The sequence below is a fragment of the Portunus trituberculatus genome, chromosome 13 (genome assembly GCF_017591435.1).
Source record: "Portunus trituberculatus isolate SZX2019 chromosome 13, ASM1759143v1, whole genome shotgun sequence".
Taxonomy (NCBI): domain Eukaryota; kingdom Metazoa; phylum Arthropoda; class Malacostraca; order Decapoda; family Portunidae; genus Portunus; species Portunus trituberculatus.
The window spans coordinates 4,613,550-4,629,280 of record NC_059267.1 but is presented as its reverse complement, the minus strand read 5'-3'; the positions used below and the strand labels follow the sequence as shown (position 1 = coordinate 4,629,280).

The window sequence follows — 15,731 nt, the reverse complement described above, 5'->3', positions numbered from 1 at the left end:
TCTTCCGTCATATGATTAACTGTGTTGTTTATTTACATCATACAATAATAAGTATATACTCAAGCTTTTTATTGCAGCTTTTGTTATTTCTCTTCTTCAGAAATATAATTAACTCTTTAATGTCCATTTACAAATGTATTTAAGTGCCATTAACTTAGTAATTGTAGTGTCTTTACTAATGACAGACAAAAAAAAATAGTAACTAAGATAAATCACGTACCTAACATTATTCCTTATTTTGATGCAGTATGAGTCATTAAAAATAACTATTCTATTTTAATAGTTTTATCTCTACAGGACCTGACTCTGTGTCGTAACATCCCGTCTTTAATCACAACATCCCTTAGCTTTGTACAGTGCGATAATGCATTCCACTAATGTACTACTGTGTGTGTGTGTGTGTGTGTGTGTGTGTGTGTGTGTGTGTGTGTGTGTGTGTGTGTGTGTGTGTGTGTGTGTGTGTGTGTGTGAAGGATATAATCAGTGACCATACCTCCGTTAACCACAACCTTCTTCCCTACATCCCTTCCTCTTCCCCTTCCTTCACCTTCACTCCGTCCTCTTTGACCTCCATATTTCTCACAGGTATATATAAAAAATAAAATAAAAAAAATAGACGATGCCGGTAGGAATTTCTTGCTTTACTTGCCAACCATCACCACCATCATTCATATCAAAACCTCTACAATCTTCTCTCCTTCGCGCTATGCTGCTCGAAATAAGTGTCTTGTCACTTCAAAAAAGACACGAAGAGGGGTCATTTGAAAGTCACCAGTCTGCATTTGTAACTACGTATGATTACTTCCTTCCTTCCTTCCTTCCTTCCTTCCTTCCTTTCTTCCTTCCTTCTCTTTCTTCTCAACAATTATCGTAACCTTCGTTCTTCCTTGCTTTTATTCATGTATCCTTACTACTTCCTGCATTTTCTCATGCCATGCACTTCATTTTATACTTCTGGTCTCTCTCTCTCTCTCTCTCTCTCTCTCTCTCTCTCTCTCTCTCTCTCTCTCTCTCTCTCTCTCTCTCTCGTATATACACCGTCTTCACTCCTATAATTCAATAACATGGTGTGTGACTGATAAAAAGTTGAAATACTACTACTACTACTACTACAACTACTACTACTACATTTAATCTGATGCAGTAGGTTTATGTTCGTTGTTCTTAGTAGTAGTAGTAGTAGTAGTAGTAGTAGTAGTAGTAGTAGTAGTAGTAGTAGTAGTAGTAGTAGTAGTAGTAGTAGTAGTAGTAGTAGTAGTAGTAATAGTAGCCACAAGAGCACCACTGAAAATAACAAAATAAATAACATGAACAGAAAAAAGAAATCACATATAGGAATAACAAAGCAGTAATCTGAAACCCTGCAAATAATAATAATAATAATAATAATAATAATAATAATAATAATAATAATAATAATAATATATAAAAAAAAAAAAACATGATGAAAGACACCACTACGTATTTACACTCGACTACAAGCGAGGCGACCCAGAAAACCCTTCCACTACATCCTGCTGGAGACAAGACAACGAAGTGCTTGAGAATGCCAACCAAAACCAGCCCAATGTCACGCCTTCAGCTTCAGAGACAACCATTCCGTCACACAAGGAACAAAGACAGTGTTGTGCAAGGTAGCGTCACTTCCAAGCCTTCATCTGCGGCGGTCTCGTGTCCCTGGTTTCTGAAGAGTTACGTCACGCGGGACTCTTTCGGGAAAACCTTCTTGCCTCCAGACCCGCGAGATAGAAATTTTCCTAGTTGGAGCTGATTCGCAGAAAGTGAGGTCACGAAACGATACTTGCGCTCACACGATGATACGACACCTTTTTTTTACCTATTTTGTTTACTTAGGGTTTTTGTTCTCTTCTTATTTGTTACGAATAGGTACGAAAAGATACAGAAACGAAGTAACAGAACTCTCTCTCTCTCTCTCTCTCTCTCTCTCTCTCTCTCTCTCTCTCTCTCTCTCTCTCCATTGTTTATTGAAGTGTTCATTTTCTACTTTTCTTTTTGAATTACAATAATACGAAAGACACAGGAACCTACGAATGATGATCTCTCTCTCTCTCTCTCTCTCTCTCTCTCTCTCTCTCTCTCTCTCTCTCTCTATCTATCTATCTATCTATCTATCTCCATCTCTCTGTTAAGTCCGTTCTTTTTGCTGTTTCATCCTCTGAGATTACGTACAAACTTCACTGAAAAGAACCGACGTCAAGGATACGAAAATATTCAGAAACCTTCGCTCAGGAATGGAATTTTTTTTCGTCCTATTACGTTCGTTCACTTCACTGTTTCTTTACTTTACGCTTATCTTAACTTGGATGGATTCAACCAAAAGAAAACAATAATTGAGACAAGTAAGAAAAAAAATCGTATTGAGCATAACTTTTTTTTTCCTTTTCTTTCTTTATTTTTCCTACATTTATTTTGTTCGTTCATTTTGGGAGTTTGTTTTCTCTGTATAATTAATTCACGAAAGGAAAGCGAGAATAATAAAAAAAATTAATATTACCTGAGATTACAATTCTTTACTCTCTCTCTCTCTCTCTCTCTCTCTCTCTCTCTCTCTCTCTCTCTCTCATAATCAAACGGGGGCATGAAAGGGCAATGTCCGCATGGAGTTTTGTTACCACTCGCGTCTCTCTCTCTCTCTCTCTCTCTCTCTCTCTCTCTCTCTCTCTCTCTCTCTCTCTCTCTTAGTATTAGTCAAGTTTCCGGCGTTGTGAAGGTGAGGTTCAGTGACAACCTCAATGACGGAGTGGTCTTGTATTGCTTCCTTCTTTCCTTCACTTTCTTTCTTTTTTTATGACTAATATTTTCCCTCATCCTGTCCTGTGCCGGAAATGTAGGTGGTGGTGGTGGTGGTGGTAATAACAATAATAATGATGGTGATGATGATGATGGTGATGATGATGATGATGATGATGATGATGTGGTGGTGGTGGTGGTGATGGTGGTGGTATTACATATAGTTCTTAGTAACACATATACGATTCATATTTACTTTCATGTGCATTATTTCCTTTTCAGTACTGGGAGCATTTTTACCTTGAAATCTGTGTATGATTAGACTATTTTTATGCATTAGGAAGGGTCTATAGAGGTCAGAAGATTAATGACCACAGTCTTCACTATTTTAATCCCGACATGAGTCTCTGAAACTGTACAGAATCACCAAACAGTAAGCAGAATGAATGTGGAAACACGCCATGGTACTGAAGGGACTAATTTTGTTTGTTATACATCAGGAGATTGGTTCTTATCATTATTAGCTATCATAAGTGTTATTACGCTTACTATATTATTCTTATCAGTACCACTATCGTTATCAGTGCCATAGCAAGGAATGGTGACATGCAATACACTCTAAAAGAAAATCACCATTATCATTATCACCACAATCACCACAGCCTACACAAGATAACAATAATAATAACAATAATAATAACAATAATAACAATAAATAAATAAATAAATGAATAGACAAATGAAAAAACAAATAACAAAAATATAAAACAGATCCCACAAAAAATCACTACTATTATCATTATCATCACTATAACACACAATAACAACAACAACAACAACAACAATAATAATAATAATAATAATAATAATAATAATAATAATAATAACAATAAAACATATAAGTAAATAAATACACACACAAACAAAATATGGCAAAACAAAACACAAAAACACGAAAAAAAACAATAAAATGAAATATAGAAAGATAAATATTGAAAGGAGGAGTGTAAATGAATACGAAGGACGGAATAACGAAAGTCAAGAAGCGAAAAAAAGCGATAACAAAAAAAGAAAGACATAAATAATAAATGAAGGACAGCAAGTTAACCCCTTCAGTACCATGACGCGTTTCCATATTCCTTCTAGTTACTATTTAGTGATTTTATACAGCTTCAGAATCTTATGTGGGGGATTAAAATAGTGAAGACTGTGGCCATTTAATCTTCTGACCTCCACAGACCCTTCCTTAAGTCAATAAAGTGGTCTAATCGTACACAAATCAAGGTGAAAACGTGTCCCAGTATTAAAGCGGTTAAATGTACGAGGAGCGGAATAATAAGCAAGCGTAACCTTTGCTCTCTCCGCAAGCATAACAAAGGATGGCAGTTATCACTCACTAAGTATAGAATTACACCTTATCTCCTCCATTCCCTGCTTGACAAACTTTGGCGATAAGTTTACCCGTCCACCTCCTTGACGACAACTCCCTCCTCCTCCTCCTCCTCCTCGTACTTCTTATTCCTCAATCTTCTTCAATGCAGTCAGCATATTATCATTTTCTTTCTCGTTACTTTCATCAGTCATTATTTGCAGCTTCTTTCTTCCTTGTGTGTCTTTTTTTTTTCTTATTATTCTTTTGCTTTTTCTTCTTCTAGAGACCTGTTACCGTTTGTTAAATTATCCTCTTGCTTCTCTCTTCTTTCTTCCTTTCATTACTATTTTCTTCATATACTTCATTTTCATTCCTTCATTTTTTTATTCATATCTCTTTTGCATCGCTTTTCATCAAACACTTCGTCAGAGAGAGAGAGAGAGAGAGAGAGAGAGAGAGAGAGAGAGAGAGAGAGAGGATAAATAATAGGCAGAATTCCGTTCGAACAAGTTTGGAAAGTTGTGTCGCCGTAGGGTTTAAGTCTTGTTGGTTGATAACTGTGTGTGTGTGTGTGTGTGTGTGTGTGTGTGTGTGTGTGTGTGTGTGTGTGTGTGTGTGTGTCCTGGGCAGTTACTAACCAATCTTATCAGTGTATGGGACAAGAAGAAGAAGAAGAAGAAGAAGAAGAAGAAGAAAAGATGAGAACGGGAAAGAGGACCACTACTCCACTACTCGAGGATGACGAAGAAGAAGAAGAAGAAGAAGAAGAGGAGAAGAAGAAGAGGAGGAGGAGGAGGAGGAGGAGGAGGTGATTTGCGAACGAGAGAAGGAGGAGGGAGGGAGGATGGGTGGAGAGAAAGGTCGTGAGGCTGTGGCGATGTAATGACGTCATAGGTTGAAAAGACATCTCTCTCTCTCTCTCTCTCTCTCTCTCTCTCTCTCTCTCTCTCTCTCGTATTCAAGCTATAATCCTTTCACACCTCACACTTTTTCTTTCATATACACCTAAATTTTTTTGCACATCTATTTTTGTACCACTGGATGCAAAATTTATCCACAGTTCTTCCTTTTGTTCTAATTTTTTTTTCTCTCCATGCAAGCTTTTTCTCCCTATTATTTACCTATTATTTGTTGATCATTATTATTCACAGTCCTCAGAATATAGAACAGACCATACACTCTTCACACAGTCTGGGGTTAATGGCAGAGTCTACCCTTGCCCCCATCCCCGGCCGCCAGTGCTCCCTTATTACTAATGCAGAAGTACAGCAGCATGTTAAGTTAATATTGCAAGGGGTGAAGTCTGCCGTTACTATACTTCACTGCCTTGACACACATGAGGGGACATTTATATCAGTGTCTACCTCATCAAGCTCGTGTAAAACTGAAGTAAGATAAGAGAGAAGACAGATCACAAAGGGTGGTTACTGTGATGTATTAATTCTCTCGTTTTGGTGTATCTATCTATTATGTTCAGTCTGTTAATATTGTATACAGCAGTCCATACATCCGAAAAAAAAATCCCAAGTATTATTGCCATTACAATAAGTCATTACTACAAGCTTTTCAACGTTTCATTCACGTAAATTGAAATAAATATATAAATAAATAAAACATGATTAAATGGGTAAATTAACCCCTTCATTACTGAGATGCATTTTTGTCTTGATTTTTGGGCATAATTAGACGATATTACTTACATAAAGAAGGGTCTATGAAAGTCAAAACTCGCAGCCGTGCAATGCTGCGTAACTAACAATTAGCAGCACGTGCGGCCCTCGAGGTAGGTGGGGATGTTCAGTGAAGTGAAATGTATACTTAAGCACGCAATTAAATACACCACTACGTAACTGTATTTTTATTCTTTTTTTTCGGATTGAATTACAGTGATACTCATGGGAAAGAGCTGTGCATTATAGAACACCTCGAACATACAGACTGAGGACTTCAAACACTCAGAAATAAATCTTCTCCAACTTGATTAAATTTTACATTGTCACAATAAACACGAGAGGGAAATTGACAATGATAACTGAAGCACACATTCACCCTCCCCTGGGGAAGATAGGACACAAATCGTTGACAATACATATCATTAAATTAATCCACATGCACTCTAACGTAAGATGAACACTCACCCTTGTCATTCCTGGTCATCCTCATCACAGGGTGCTCTCGCTCCATCCTGCGCCACTCCTCCTCCCCTGATAACGGCTCCATGGTCGGGGTGGGTGCCATTACTTGTTCAATGTTCAGTGAGCAAAGTGTTTCAGTGCCTTGCCACCACAACGCAACGCAAAACTTGCAAGGCTTCTCTAATCGCGGAAATAACAGAAGTGCGTTGCAGTTATTACCAGTTGCGTGAAATAACTGCGTCGCTTAGTCAATTCGCGTTAGCAAGTACAGCCGAGATGTTTTTCTTTTTTCACGCTTTGTTTCAATATTTAACTGCCGCGTGTAGTCTTTCCAGAGCTTAGTACGGAGACGATGTGCCGCGATGTTCAAGACTTGGGAGATGTCACGAAGTCTAGAAAGCACCAAAACCTCGGAACGGTGCTAAGGTAATGCAAGTAACACGCTGGGTGCGTTGGTGCGCGGCGTGTGTGTGGCTTGTGACCCGCGCCAAGGCAAGTAATATTATTTCTTGAGTCGAGGATGAGCGTCACCCACGTTTCCTCACCACCCCAGAGCAAGTAATGATGAACAGTTCCCAACGGGGTGTTTATATATCCGTCTGCAGTGGGAGTGACAGATATCCCGAGTGACCTTCGCGGTGAGCGGCGCCGACCCTTCTGCTAACACGAGTACAGTTCCTTCCGGATTGAGATGAACACGGAAGCTCATAGAACAGAAAACGAGGCTGGTAATGAGCAAATGAGCACTACGGACAATGCTTTCTGGATTGTCGAGTGCTAGGTGCAGTGCTCGGTCACACTAGTAATCTCGAAGGTACCGATTTTTTTTTTATCTCGCTGCTTCGCTTTATTGTAGAGTCTAAAACTGCCAACGAGAGAGGATGTGTACAGCCTCAATGCACTGCTCCAGTAATAAGAATAGTGTACATACCACCTCGGGGAGTGATGGTGTTACTATAGGCTGGTTAAAATCAGACTACAACAGCCACAGAACCACAGAGTCACTATAGCCTTCCGTCAGCCCGTACTCCTTATGGTACGGGTACGTGTTGTCGCAAACACTTGATTTTTGTAACAAGACCTTGCTACACATGGGTGGCCTTTAGTGTCACTCGGTCGATGAATGAAGAACGCAGCGCCACAGTACACCACACACCCAGCTGCAACCTCGCACCGTCTGTCTGCTGCCACAACACCACGGCCTCGGTTTGTTTTGGTTTAGGGTTTCCACAAGTCGCAACATTCACAACTTTCATTCCTGACTTAACAAAGACGCTGGGTTGATTCTCCATGTACATCACACCGACTGTACATTTATACATTCTTTATCATAATAGCATCTACTATGTATGTATATCTATCAGTGAATATCAGTATTTTCACGTATAAATAATTAAAATATTCGGGTGGGAAGGCGCCTTGTAAAGACTCAGCAGGCTTGCCAATATTGTCGTGCTAAAACACAATGCAAATTAAAAAGGCATCTTCTCTAGAGCCACGAAAATTTTACTATTTCATGTTCTGCCCCTCATCTCTCGTTCCCATGTAATGCTAGAACAGGTGTCAAATATTTTTTTATACATAATAAAGTCGCGTTTTGAGAGATAGAGTCTAAAAATTCAAGTTGGATATCATCAGGCTTTCATTTCACTTAAAATCAATTTAGAAACAATGAAATGATTGTGAATTTAAATTGCAGTAACTACCCTGACTAAGTGTTGTAATTCTAACTTAATTACATAGGTACAGCAGCATACAGATGTAAGAACTCGCTAATAATGCCTTTGTCTTGTATGTGAAAACGTTTCATGACTGCCATCGATAAAATAGGATTGTCCGTTTTCTTGTTTGATGCGTGACCACCACAGAACTACTGTTTTTAATATCTGATACAACTAAGTATTTATTCAATATGAAATATTTAAGTTATTATGGAAGAAGTAGATGACATTTTATATATTTCTGCCATGCCATATGCAAAAAAAATTACCTAAAGACAGTGATAGCATGGAAAGGGACACGTATGCTGCTTGTGGTTAAGCCGAAAAACAATAGGCATATCGCACCTGTTCCCAGCGAGCGACAAGTTACCAGCAGGCGGCAGCTCGGCAGAGCCATCCGTGAAACTCGTTTTACAGTCCAAATCAATACCATTTGTAAAACCTCTCGCTCTCTCTCTTTCAGTTTCTGTGTATTTCTTACTTCAAAGGTTATGTGTGAAACTTTTCTTTTCTTTTACCATTTATTGAATTTCCTCGATAAACGTAAGCTTTCACATATAAAAAAATATGGTTCATACTTATCAAGTTGAATTTTTCTTCAATTTGGAGACTTTCTACAACACACTTAAAAAAAATTATAAAAAGACAACTCATTTCTGGTATATATAGCTCATGACAAATCTAAAAACATAATTCTTTTCGATTTCAAAGCAAGCTGTGTTGCTGTTACTGTTTGAATATCTCCACATGCAGCACTGCAACTTTCTGAAACTCAATTAGGCACTGCAAATAAATAAATCCACTGAATACAACTTAGACCACTTGACACTGGCCACATCTCATCACCAATGCAGTTATGTGAAGCAACATATGCTGAACAATAAAACCATGCAGTGTACCAAGCAGTACCTTTTAAAAATATTTGCAGAGTTCAAGGAAAAAATGTAATATGTAGGCGCTATAATGAGGAACACCATTAGATCTCTATAGTAACTAACAGTTACAAGTTAACACAATAGTCAGTGGTCACTTAGAACACAGTGGCATTTTACCATAACTTGAAAGATAAGGTTTTCCCTCTCACAGTGACACTGGATCAAGTTTGCCCTAACCGTTAGTCATAGATCAACCTGTTTTTTTACTTCTAACAACAACAAACGTGTAGAGTCATGTTTGCCCCTTACTACAACTGCCTGGTAACTACAAGTGACTACATTCATGACAGGAACCAACAACCAGCAAAGTAATAGTAGTATAGCATGTTTATATAAATATAATATATTGGTGCACAGTCAGAATAGATATCAGCATCACACAGAAGACTATATCATTAGCCTATCAAAAGCAAATCAGTGTAACCAAAGGCTTTATATTTATTCTGGTACACTAATAAATGTTCACACTATGATGGTGTTGACAAAATATGCCTATTAAAAAGCAAAACAAGAATAAATGAAACTAGGTCTTATATGCCATAAAATAGTGCTGGGAAAAAAGGGTGTGCTTATATTCATATATGAGGTACTTTCTCCAATAATTATGACTGAAATAGCATGTTTTTCTTTATGGTAGTCTTTAGGTTTATAGTTGTACAACATCAATACATTATATGCTCTGAAGTCTACACAAAAAGTATTCAGCAGTAGTATCTTTATCATACATGGATGAATTCACACTTTCTAAATCTAGGGTCTATATTATTTCAACATAATTTCCTATTTCTCTGAATAAATACCTCATGCATGCCTCTAACAAAATATTAATATTAAACTTTATTTCCTCCATTCCTTAGAACTGAATCAGCACTTTATAAGCCATTACATCCTCTTAAAGTAATGACAGTTCACATTCAACATGATCTCTGCCTACAATAACTACTTCATCCACAACCACCCAACACAGCCATTAGTTGCATACTCTCTGCCACACTACTTATTGACTGGCTGCAGGAGGTCCAGCACCTGGTTGATGTCTCCCTGCTTCATCTCCAGGAGGTTGGTGAGCCAGCCTCCATCATTGCTGTACCCCATTGCTGACATGTTCTCCAGGGCTCGCTGTATCTTAGGATCTGTGGGACCAATGACAATTTTACACCTTAGAAAATCACAGTAATTGTACAAATACAAAATATATTACATACTGTTAAACCAGTGTTTCTCAACCTGTGCGCGGGAATCACATAAGTGCGCCGCGAGTACTCGGACACGTCCTGTACCCGTCCATCAGAGGTGCAGTCAGCTAGCATTCCTGAGCTACCATAAAAGTAAGCAAGTAGTAATTAAAAGTTTAATTAATGTTTTTCTTATCTGAGTCGGAACGTTCAGGGTGAATTTTTGCCAGTACTGCATCATTCTGTTTTCAACGTCACCCAGCAGACCCGAGACGCCAGGATTACCATTATAAGGCTTCGAATAAATAGTCATTAGTTACGGCCACGCCGACCAGATAGCGACCCACGACAACTATTTTTCATATCCTTCCAGGCTGTCCCTCCCCTGTTCTCCCTCTCTCAAAACCTCCGGTTGCCACACTTGTTTCGAGATTTAAGCGTCTCATGCAAGTCATACAACTCACAGGTACTAATATAAAACTACGAAAACATGCTTTATCATTAGTTTGGTATTGAAAAAGTGAATCTGGTATTAAAAATTGAAGTATTTGGTATTAAGTCCCTGAGTAAACTTGCTTTCTGTTGAAGAGGAAATGAGTGTGTCAACTGTCCCTCCCAACATAGAGAGGATATGTAAATCCAGGCAGGCACAGGTGTCTCATTGATAAGGTATGTATTTTTTGTAATAATAGTTTATTTACAGTACACACTGTTTCCTGCTGTTTATTTGTACCTATTATTTTATCAATAATATTGTGTAACTGAGATATTATGGTTAACACACCGTCCGTGAAGGAGTAAAAGGTTAATTAATTATGAAACTAAAGAGATGGTGCGTCGCCAAATCAAAAACATGTCTTTAGTGCGCTGCCAACCAACAAAGGTTGAGAAACACTGTGTTAAACAAAAGGTACTATACATTGTTGCAAGTTTTTAAAATTAATGATAATACAATATATAAAACCTGTCAATCTATATAAATAGGCAATACAGCTTGAATAAAACAGCAAACTACTCACCAGGATGAGGAGTCAGTTCAGCCAAGTCTGGGTAGGACACTTTCTTCTCTCCCTTCTCTGTCTGAGGTGCAGCTTCTGACACAGGAGCAGAAGCCTCACTGGAGGTGTCCTGATTCACTAGCATCCAATCCTCAGGCTCAGGGGAACCAGAGTGACCTTCCATTTGCTCACCACCACTCTGGCTGGCCTGTGGAGCTGGGCTGGATACATCCATGCCTTCTACATCTTTGTTCTGGGAGCCTGAGGGGCATTCTGTCTGCACCTCCATGTGCACACTTCCCCCTGATGTTACAGATGCTGCTGAGGACTCTGGCTCCCTGGCAGGGCCAGCAGAAGTGTTGCTCTGTTGACCTGTGGGAACATTTTCTCCAAGACTGCATCGCTGTCGGATGCCATTGTGCTCCACGGCAACTTCCACATCAATGCCTGTGTGGTGGTGGGAGAACAGTTTTGATCACATGCATAATTCATGAACTCAAAGGATATCTCTTGCAAGCACAAGAGATGGCTGCAGAATTACATGAATCATCTATTCATATAAAACGATGAACCCTCAAAGTAAACCCATCCATTATATGATACTGAAGACAAATAGCTAAGCAATGATAATTAAGGCCAGTACTATCATTTGCTTTAAAATTAACTTGGTCATATACTCCCAATATCCAAGAATGATGATGAAACTCACCAAGAGGATCTAGCATATTGGCCACTGTTTCACCCACACTCCTAAGATATTCCTCCCCTGCAGAACGTGGAGCTTCCTTACTCTGTCCGGCTTCCTTGCTCTTCTCCTGTTCTGATGATGTGTTCTGCTTAGGGGCATCTCCACTTGAGGAGTGGGAAGAGCTGGAGGAGGAGCTAGAGGAGGAGGAGATGGTGGAGCCATTCTGTCCCTGCTGGCCAGTCCAAGCAGTCCAGATTCCTCGCATCACATTGGCCAGCTGGTCTGAGGCATAGTGTGAGGCAAAGTGGTGGGCCTGCTGTGCAGCCTGCTGTGCCATCTGCTCTGCCATGTGCTTGGCTTCCTCTGCTACCTGCTCAGGGGTGGGCATATCTGCTTCCCGGCCAGTGAAGGGACACGTGGCATCCTCACACTGGCAGTCATTCCTTGGGGAACCTCCGCCATTATGAGACTGCTGCTGCTGAGACTGCTGCTGCTGAGATTGCTGTTGCTGTGACTGCTGCTGCTGTGACTGGCCACATGATGCCTGTTGCTGCTGCTGACCTCCACAGTTTGAGCTCATTGTTTGTCCCTGAGCACAGCCAGCCCAGTTCTTGCCACCCCAGCTTCGGCCCCACCAGTTTGGCCAGCCTCCACGCTCCCGGCCGCCATGTCCCCGTCTGCAGTGTCGGCCGCGGGGACCACCAACACCCCACCACATTCCTCCACCTCCACCTCCACCACCACCACCACCACCACCGCTCATGCCTCCAGCACCACCACACCCACCGAATGATGATGAAGAGGAGAAGTTTCCACCTCCACCCTTGCCATGCATCCCAAAGTGAGTTGAGTAGTGGCCTGGTCCATCCTCATTCTCCTTCCAGAAGAACCATGGGCCTCCCTGCACAAACAATTTTTTTTTTTTTTGCTTTACCACTACATCACACTTTTAGAGTTAACAAGAGATAAAACAATCTAAAAATTAATCACATTCCTTAAAAACATTCACAAACTGGTAAAGTACAAAATCATTCTACAGTAACTTCAGAGGTTTATGAGACAAGTATTTATGAAATGAAATTCACCAGAAGTAAAACCACCAACCTGTTCACTGAATAACTCATATGTGAACATTCATTATGTCTACTTACTGCATCTTGTGGTTTAGGAAAGCGCATCATTCTGTGCTCCTTGTGCTGGCCCTTGGTCTCACAAGCACCACACAGGTCAAAGTCAGGGCAGGTAACACACTTGTAGCGGAAGCCCTGAACCCTCCCATTGCAGCTGTCACAGGTCACTCCAGGGTGCACTTCACCCTGCTGGTTACCTGTGGTCAGAAGTCTTGGTCAAGCAGTGGGACACAACAAATGAACACCAACATGCTGAAGCCATTCAGTTTTTTATCTATTTATCTATATCTGAAGTCAACTCCTAAGGGTTCCACAAGATAGCAGCTGGAAAATATTGGGGCAGCTTCAAATAAATAGAATAAAACATTATTCAGACATGACACACAAGCATCACTTATATTACTAAAGCACAATTAGGTAACAGCATACCCTGAGGACCACTGGGGCTGGTGGGGGGTAGCTGGGAGCGACTGTTGCCTTCAGTCACGTTAATGCGCACCAACTGAACACTTGACTTGCTGACACTGTCTGCCACGGCTTCCATCAACTCATCATCGGAGGATATGGTGATTGAGTCACCTTCAGCATCTGGAATTAACATAAGAATAATGTAAGCACACACTGTGCATATTCAGTACACAGCGCAAAGTATCACTGAATTTGATAAAAACACAATGGAAAATCTAAATGAATTATGGCTAAGAAGGTGGGCGATATGAAAACAGAAGAATAAAGTCATGTTCAGGAAAGGTTAGGAACCACAGCTAACACCCTAAATCTAAACCAGTGTCTCCGTGCTGTACATGGTAACAGTAACAAACACTCACCCTTCCAGGAGAGAAGGGCATCCTGGTTAGAGAGACCAAAGATGCTGCAGATCTTCTCCCGCAAGACATTGTAGTTGGTGGCCACAGTCTCCGGCAGGCCAAACCTTCGCACCTCTTGCTTGCCACCACCCAGGTCCAGATACACCTTGAAGCTCATGCTGGCCTCCTCTGGCATGGTGCTGTGTTGCTGTTCCACAACCTGCAGGGACACGATACAAAACTTGAGATGAAATATTTACCTACTATTATTTTACTCAAACGGTAACAGTAAAATTCTATTATATCATTTCTGCTTCCACTCTGCAACACATGGCCCTCAACAGGGCCAACACAAAGAAAGTATGATTAAACATTGTGCATCTTTAATTGATCATCTAATCACCACATAAATTTTTATGGTAGACATTATATGTGATGGTCAAATGGTGATTCTTAGCTGTACAATGTTCATTCATACTTTTCTTCATCACAGCCATCATTAAAGATAAACCTCTTAAATTTCTTTCTCTTCTCATCTATAGACAACAAACTATATGATCTATATGTACAATACCTAATAAAATAAAGGATTGTGACAAAGATGGTTGTACAAAACACTCAAAATGTATCAAAAACTATAGCACAACTGTATTGATTATATTCTGGTGCATTCCAATAAAATATGTAAAAAATCATTAACTATTCACTACTCCTATAATGTTAGAAATACTCTTAATGGTGAGATCCAACACTCAGTAATGGTAGTGACTATGTAGCTTGTTGTCGCGAGCTGCAATCGGAGAGCAATAATGGTGCCAGTGGATGGCCAGCCCACCTTGACCCATGCAGCAGCTGGTGATGTGGTGATGTAACAAAGGGCCACCAGGGTCCAAATAGGTTAGTTGGCACCTCGTCATCAGTACTTAAAGAAATCGTCACTTCTCTCACTGACACCACCAAGAAGTTCAATAAAACACTTCCCCATATGTCAACCTCTTTACTGCGTACACGTTAAATATCAGCTGCTGTTTCTAAGGGCTATAAATACATGTTCGTTTCAGATAAAGGCTTTCTACGCCATTTCCTTCTTGAGCAAACAGCGTAGAAAAATGGCAACCTTTTCGCTTATTTCTATTCTACTCTTCACAAATAGGGTACTTTGTTTTGATTTATCAATATTACTTCTGAGTTTAACGATATGATGATAACAAAAGAAGCTTAGAAACAAATGAATTGGCGGACACGGACGAAATAGTCATGAAATGTGAACTGACACGTTAATACCTTCTTCCTTATTACTCTTAACCTATGTACTGAATCCTTACACCCAATAAAGCATAACAAAATACGTGTTTCCATCCTGTCCAATACTCACTGAAGTAAAAAGACGAACCAAACACTCCTCAGCTCAGTCCACGCTCCTCGCTTCTCGTCACTGGCTACTCAAGTAATGCCGGGCCGTCCACCCAACCACTATATACCGCAAAGTGACACAGCTCGATTGAAGCACAGGCTGGAGACGGGAAGGTTCCAGCAACGAGTCGTGTAATGGCTGCCTGACGTCACCTGAGTGTATGTGTGTCTGTGTGTGTGTGTTGTTGCTCGACACCCTCACTTCCTCCTCTTCTTCTTGTGACTTCCTCTCGCTTTTTCTTTTGTCTCCACCTCTTCTCTGCCTCACTTATTTTTTGTTATCGCCGTTTTTCCTTTCCTTTCCTCCTATGTACGTACAATTTATTAATTCACAATACATATATTTTGTTTTATAAACAATATTGCATCAGCTTTCGCCACTTCTACTGATGCTGCTGCTGCTGCTGCTTCGCCGTCACCATCACGTGATCAACAGATGCCATGGACTTTATTAATAAAGTTATCACGCGCAGTAGAGGGAAAATAACAATACATTCTTCTCATGATTCAATCTTCTTAGTTAGATTCCTCATCTGATTTTATTTTCGTCTAATACTTCGTCTTGGGATGCTTAGAAAAAATACCACGAGAATTCCATCTTGGTCCA

The 15,731-nt window shown here is 40.1% G+C and overlaps 2 protein-coding genes across 3 annotated transcripts in view; both read right to left on the bottom strand.

Moving 5' to 3' along the window:
* Nucleotides 1-7,672, bottom strand: part of LOC123503296 (6-phosphofructo-2-kinase/fructose-2,6-bisphosphatase 1-like) — a 64,582-nt gene extending 56,910 nt beyond the window's left edge. Inside the window, exon 1 of the mRNA XM_045252953.1 lies at nt 6,262-7,672. Coding sequence (XP_045108888.1) covers nt 6,262-6,361 — 100 coding nt within the window. The 5' untranslated portion in view covers nt 6,362-7,672. The remainder of the gene's footprint in view (nt 1-6,261) is intronic.
* Nucleotides 7,673-8,486: 814 nt separating this feature from the next.
* Nucleotides 8,487-15,309, bottom strand: LOC123503297 (sequestosome-1-like). 2 transcript variants are annotated; one of them, XM_045252957.1, is made up of 7 exons: nt 15,087-15,309; nt 13,733-13,931; nt 13,335-13,493; nt 12,927-13,102; nt 12,562-12,676; nt 11,109-11,534; nt 8,487-10,047 (listed from the first exon to the last, which is right to left on the bottom strand). In XM_045252957.1, the coding sequence occupies exons 2-7, from the start codon at nt 13,905-13,907 to the stop codon at nt 9,908-9,910; spliced, it is 1,191 nt and encodes a 396-aa protein (XP_045108892.1). In that variant the 5' UTR covers nt 13,908-13,931; nt 15,087-15,309; the 3' UTR covers nt 8,487-9,907. The 2 variants fall into 2 exon arrangements, with proteins under 2 accessions (XP_045108892.1, XP_045108891.1); XM_045252956.1 differs by lacking the exons at nt 12,562-12,676; nt 12,927-13,102; nt 13,335-13,493; nt 13,733-13,931; nt 15,087-15,309 and adding an exon at nt 11,797-12,555.
* Between the last annotated feature and the right edge of the window lie 422 nt (nt 15,310-15,731).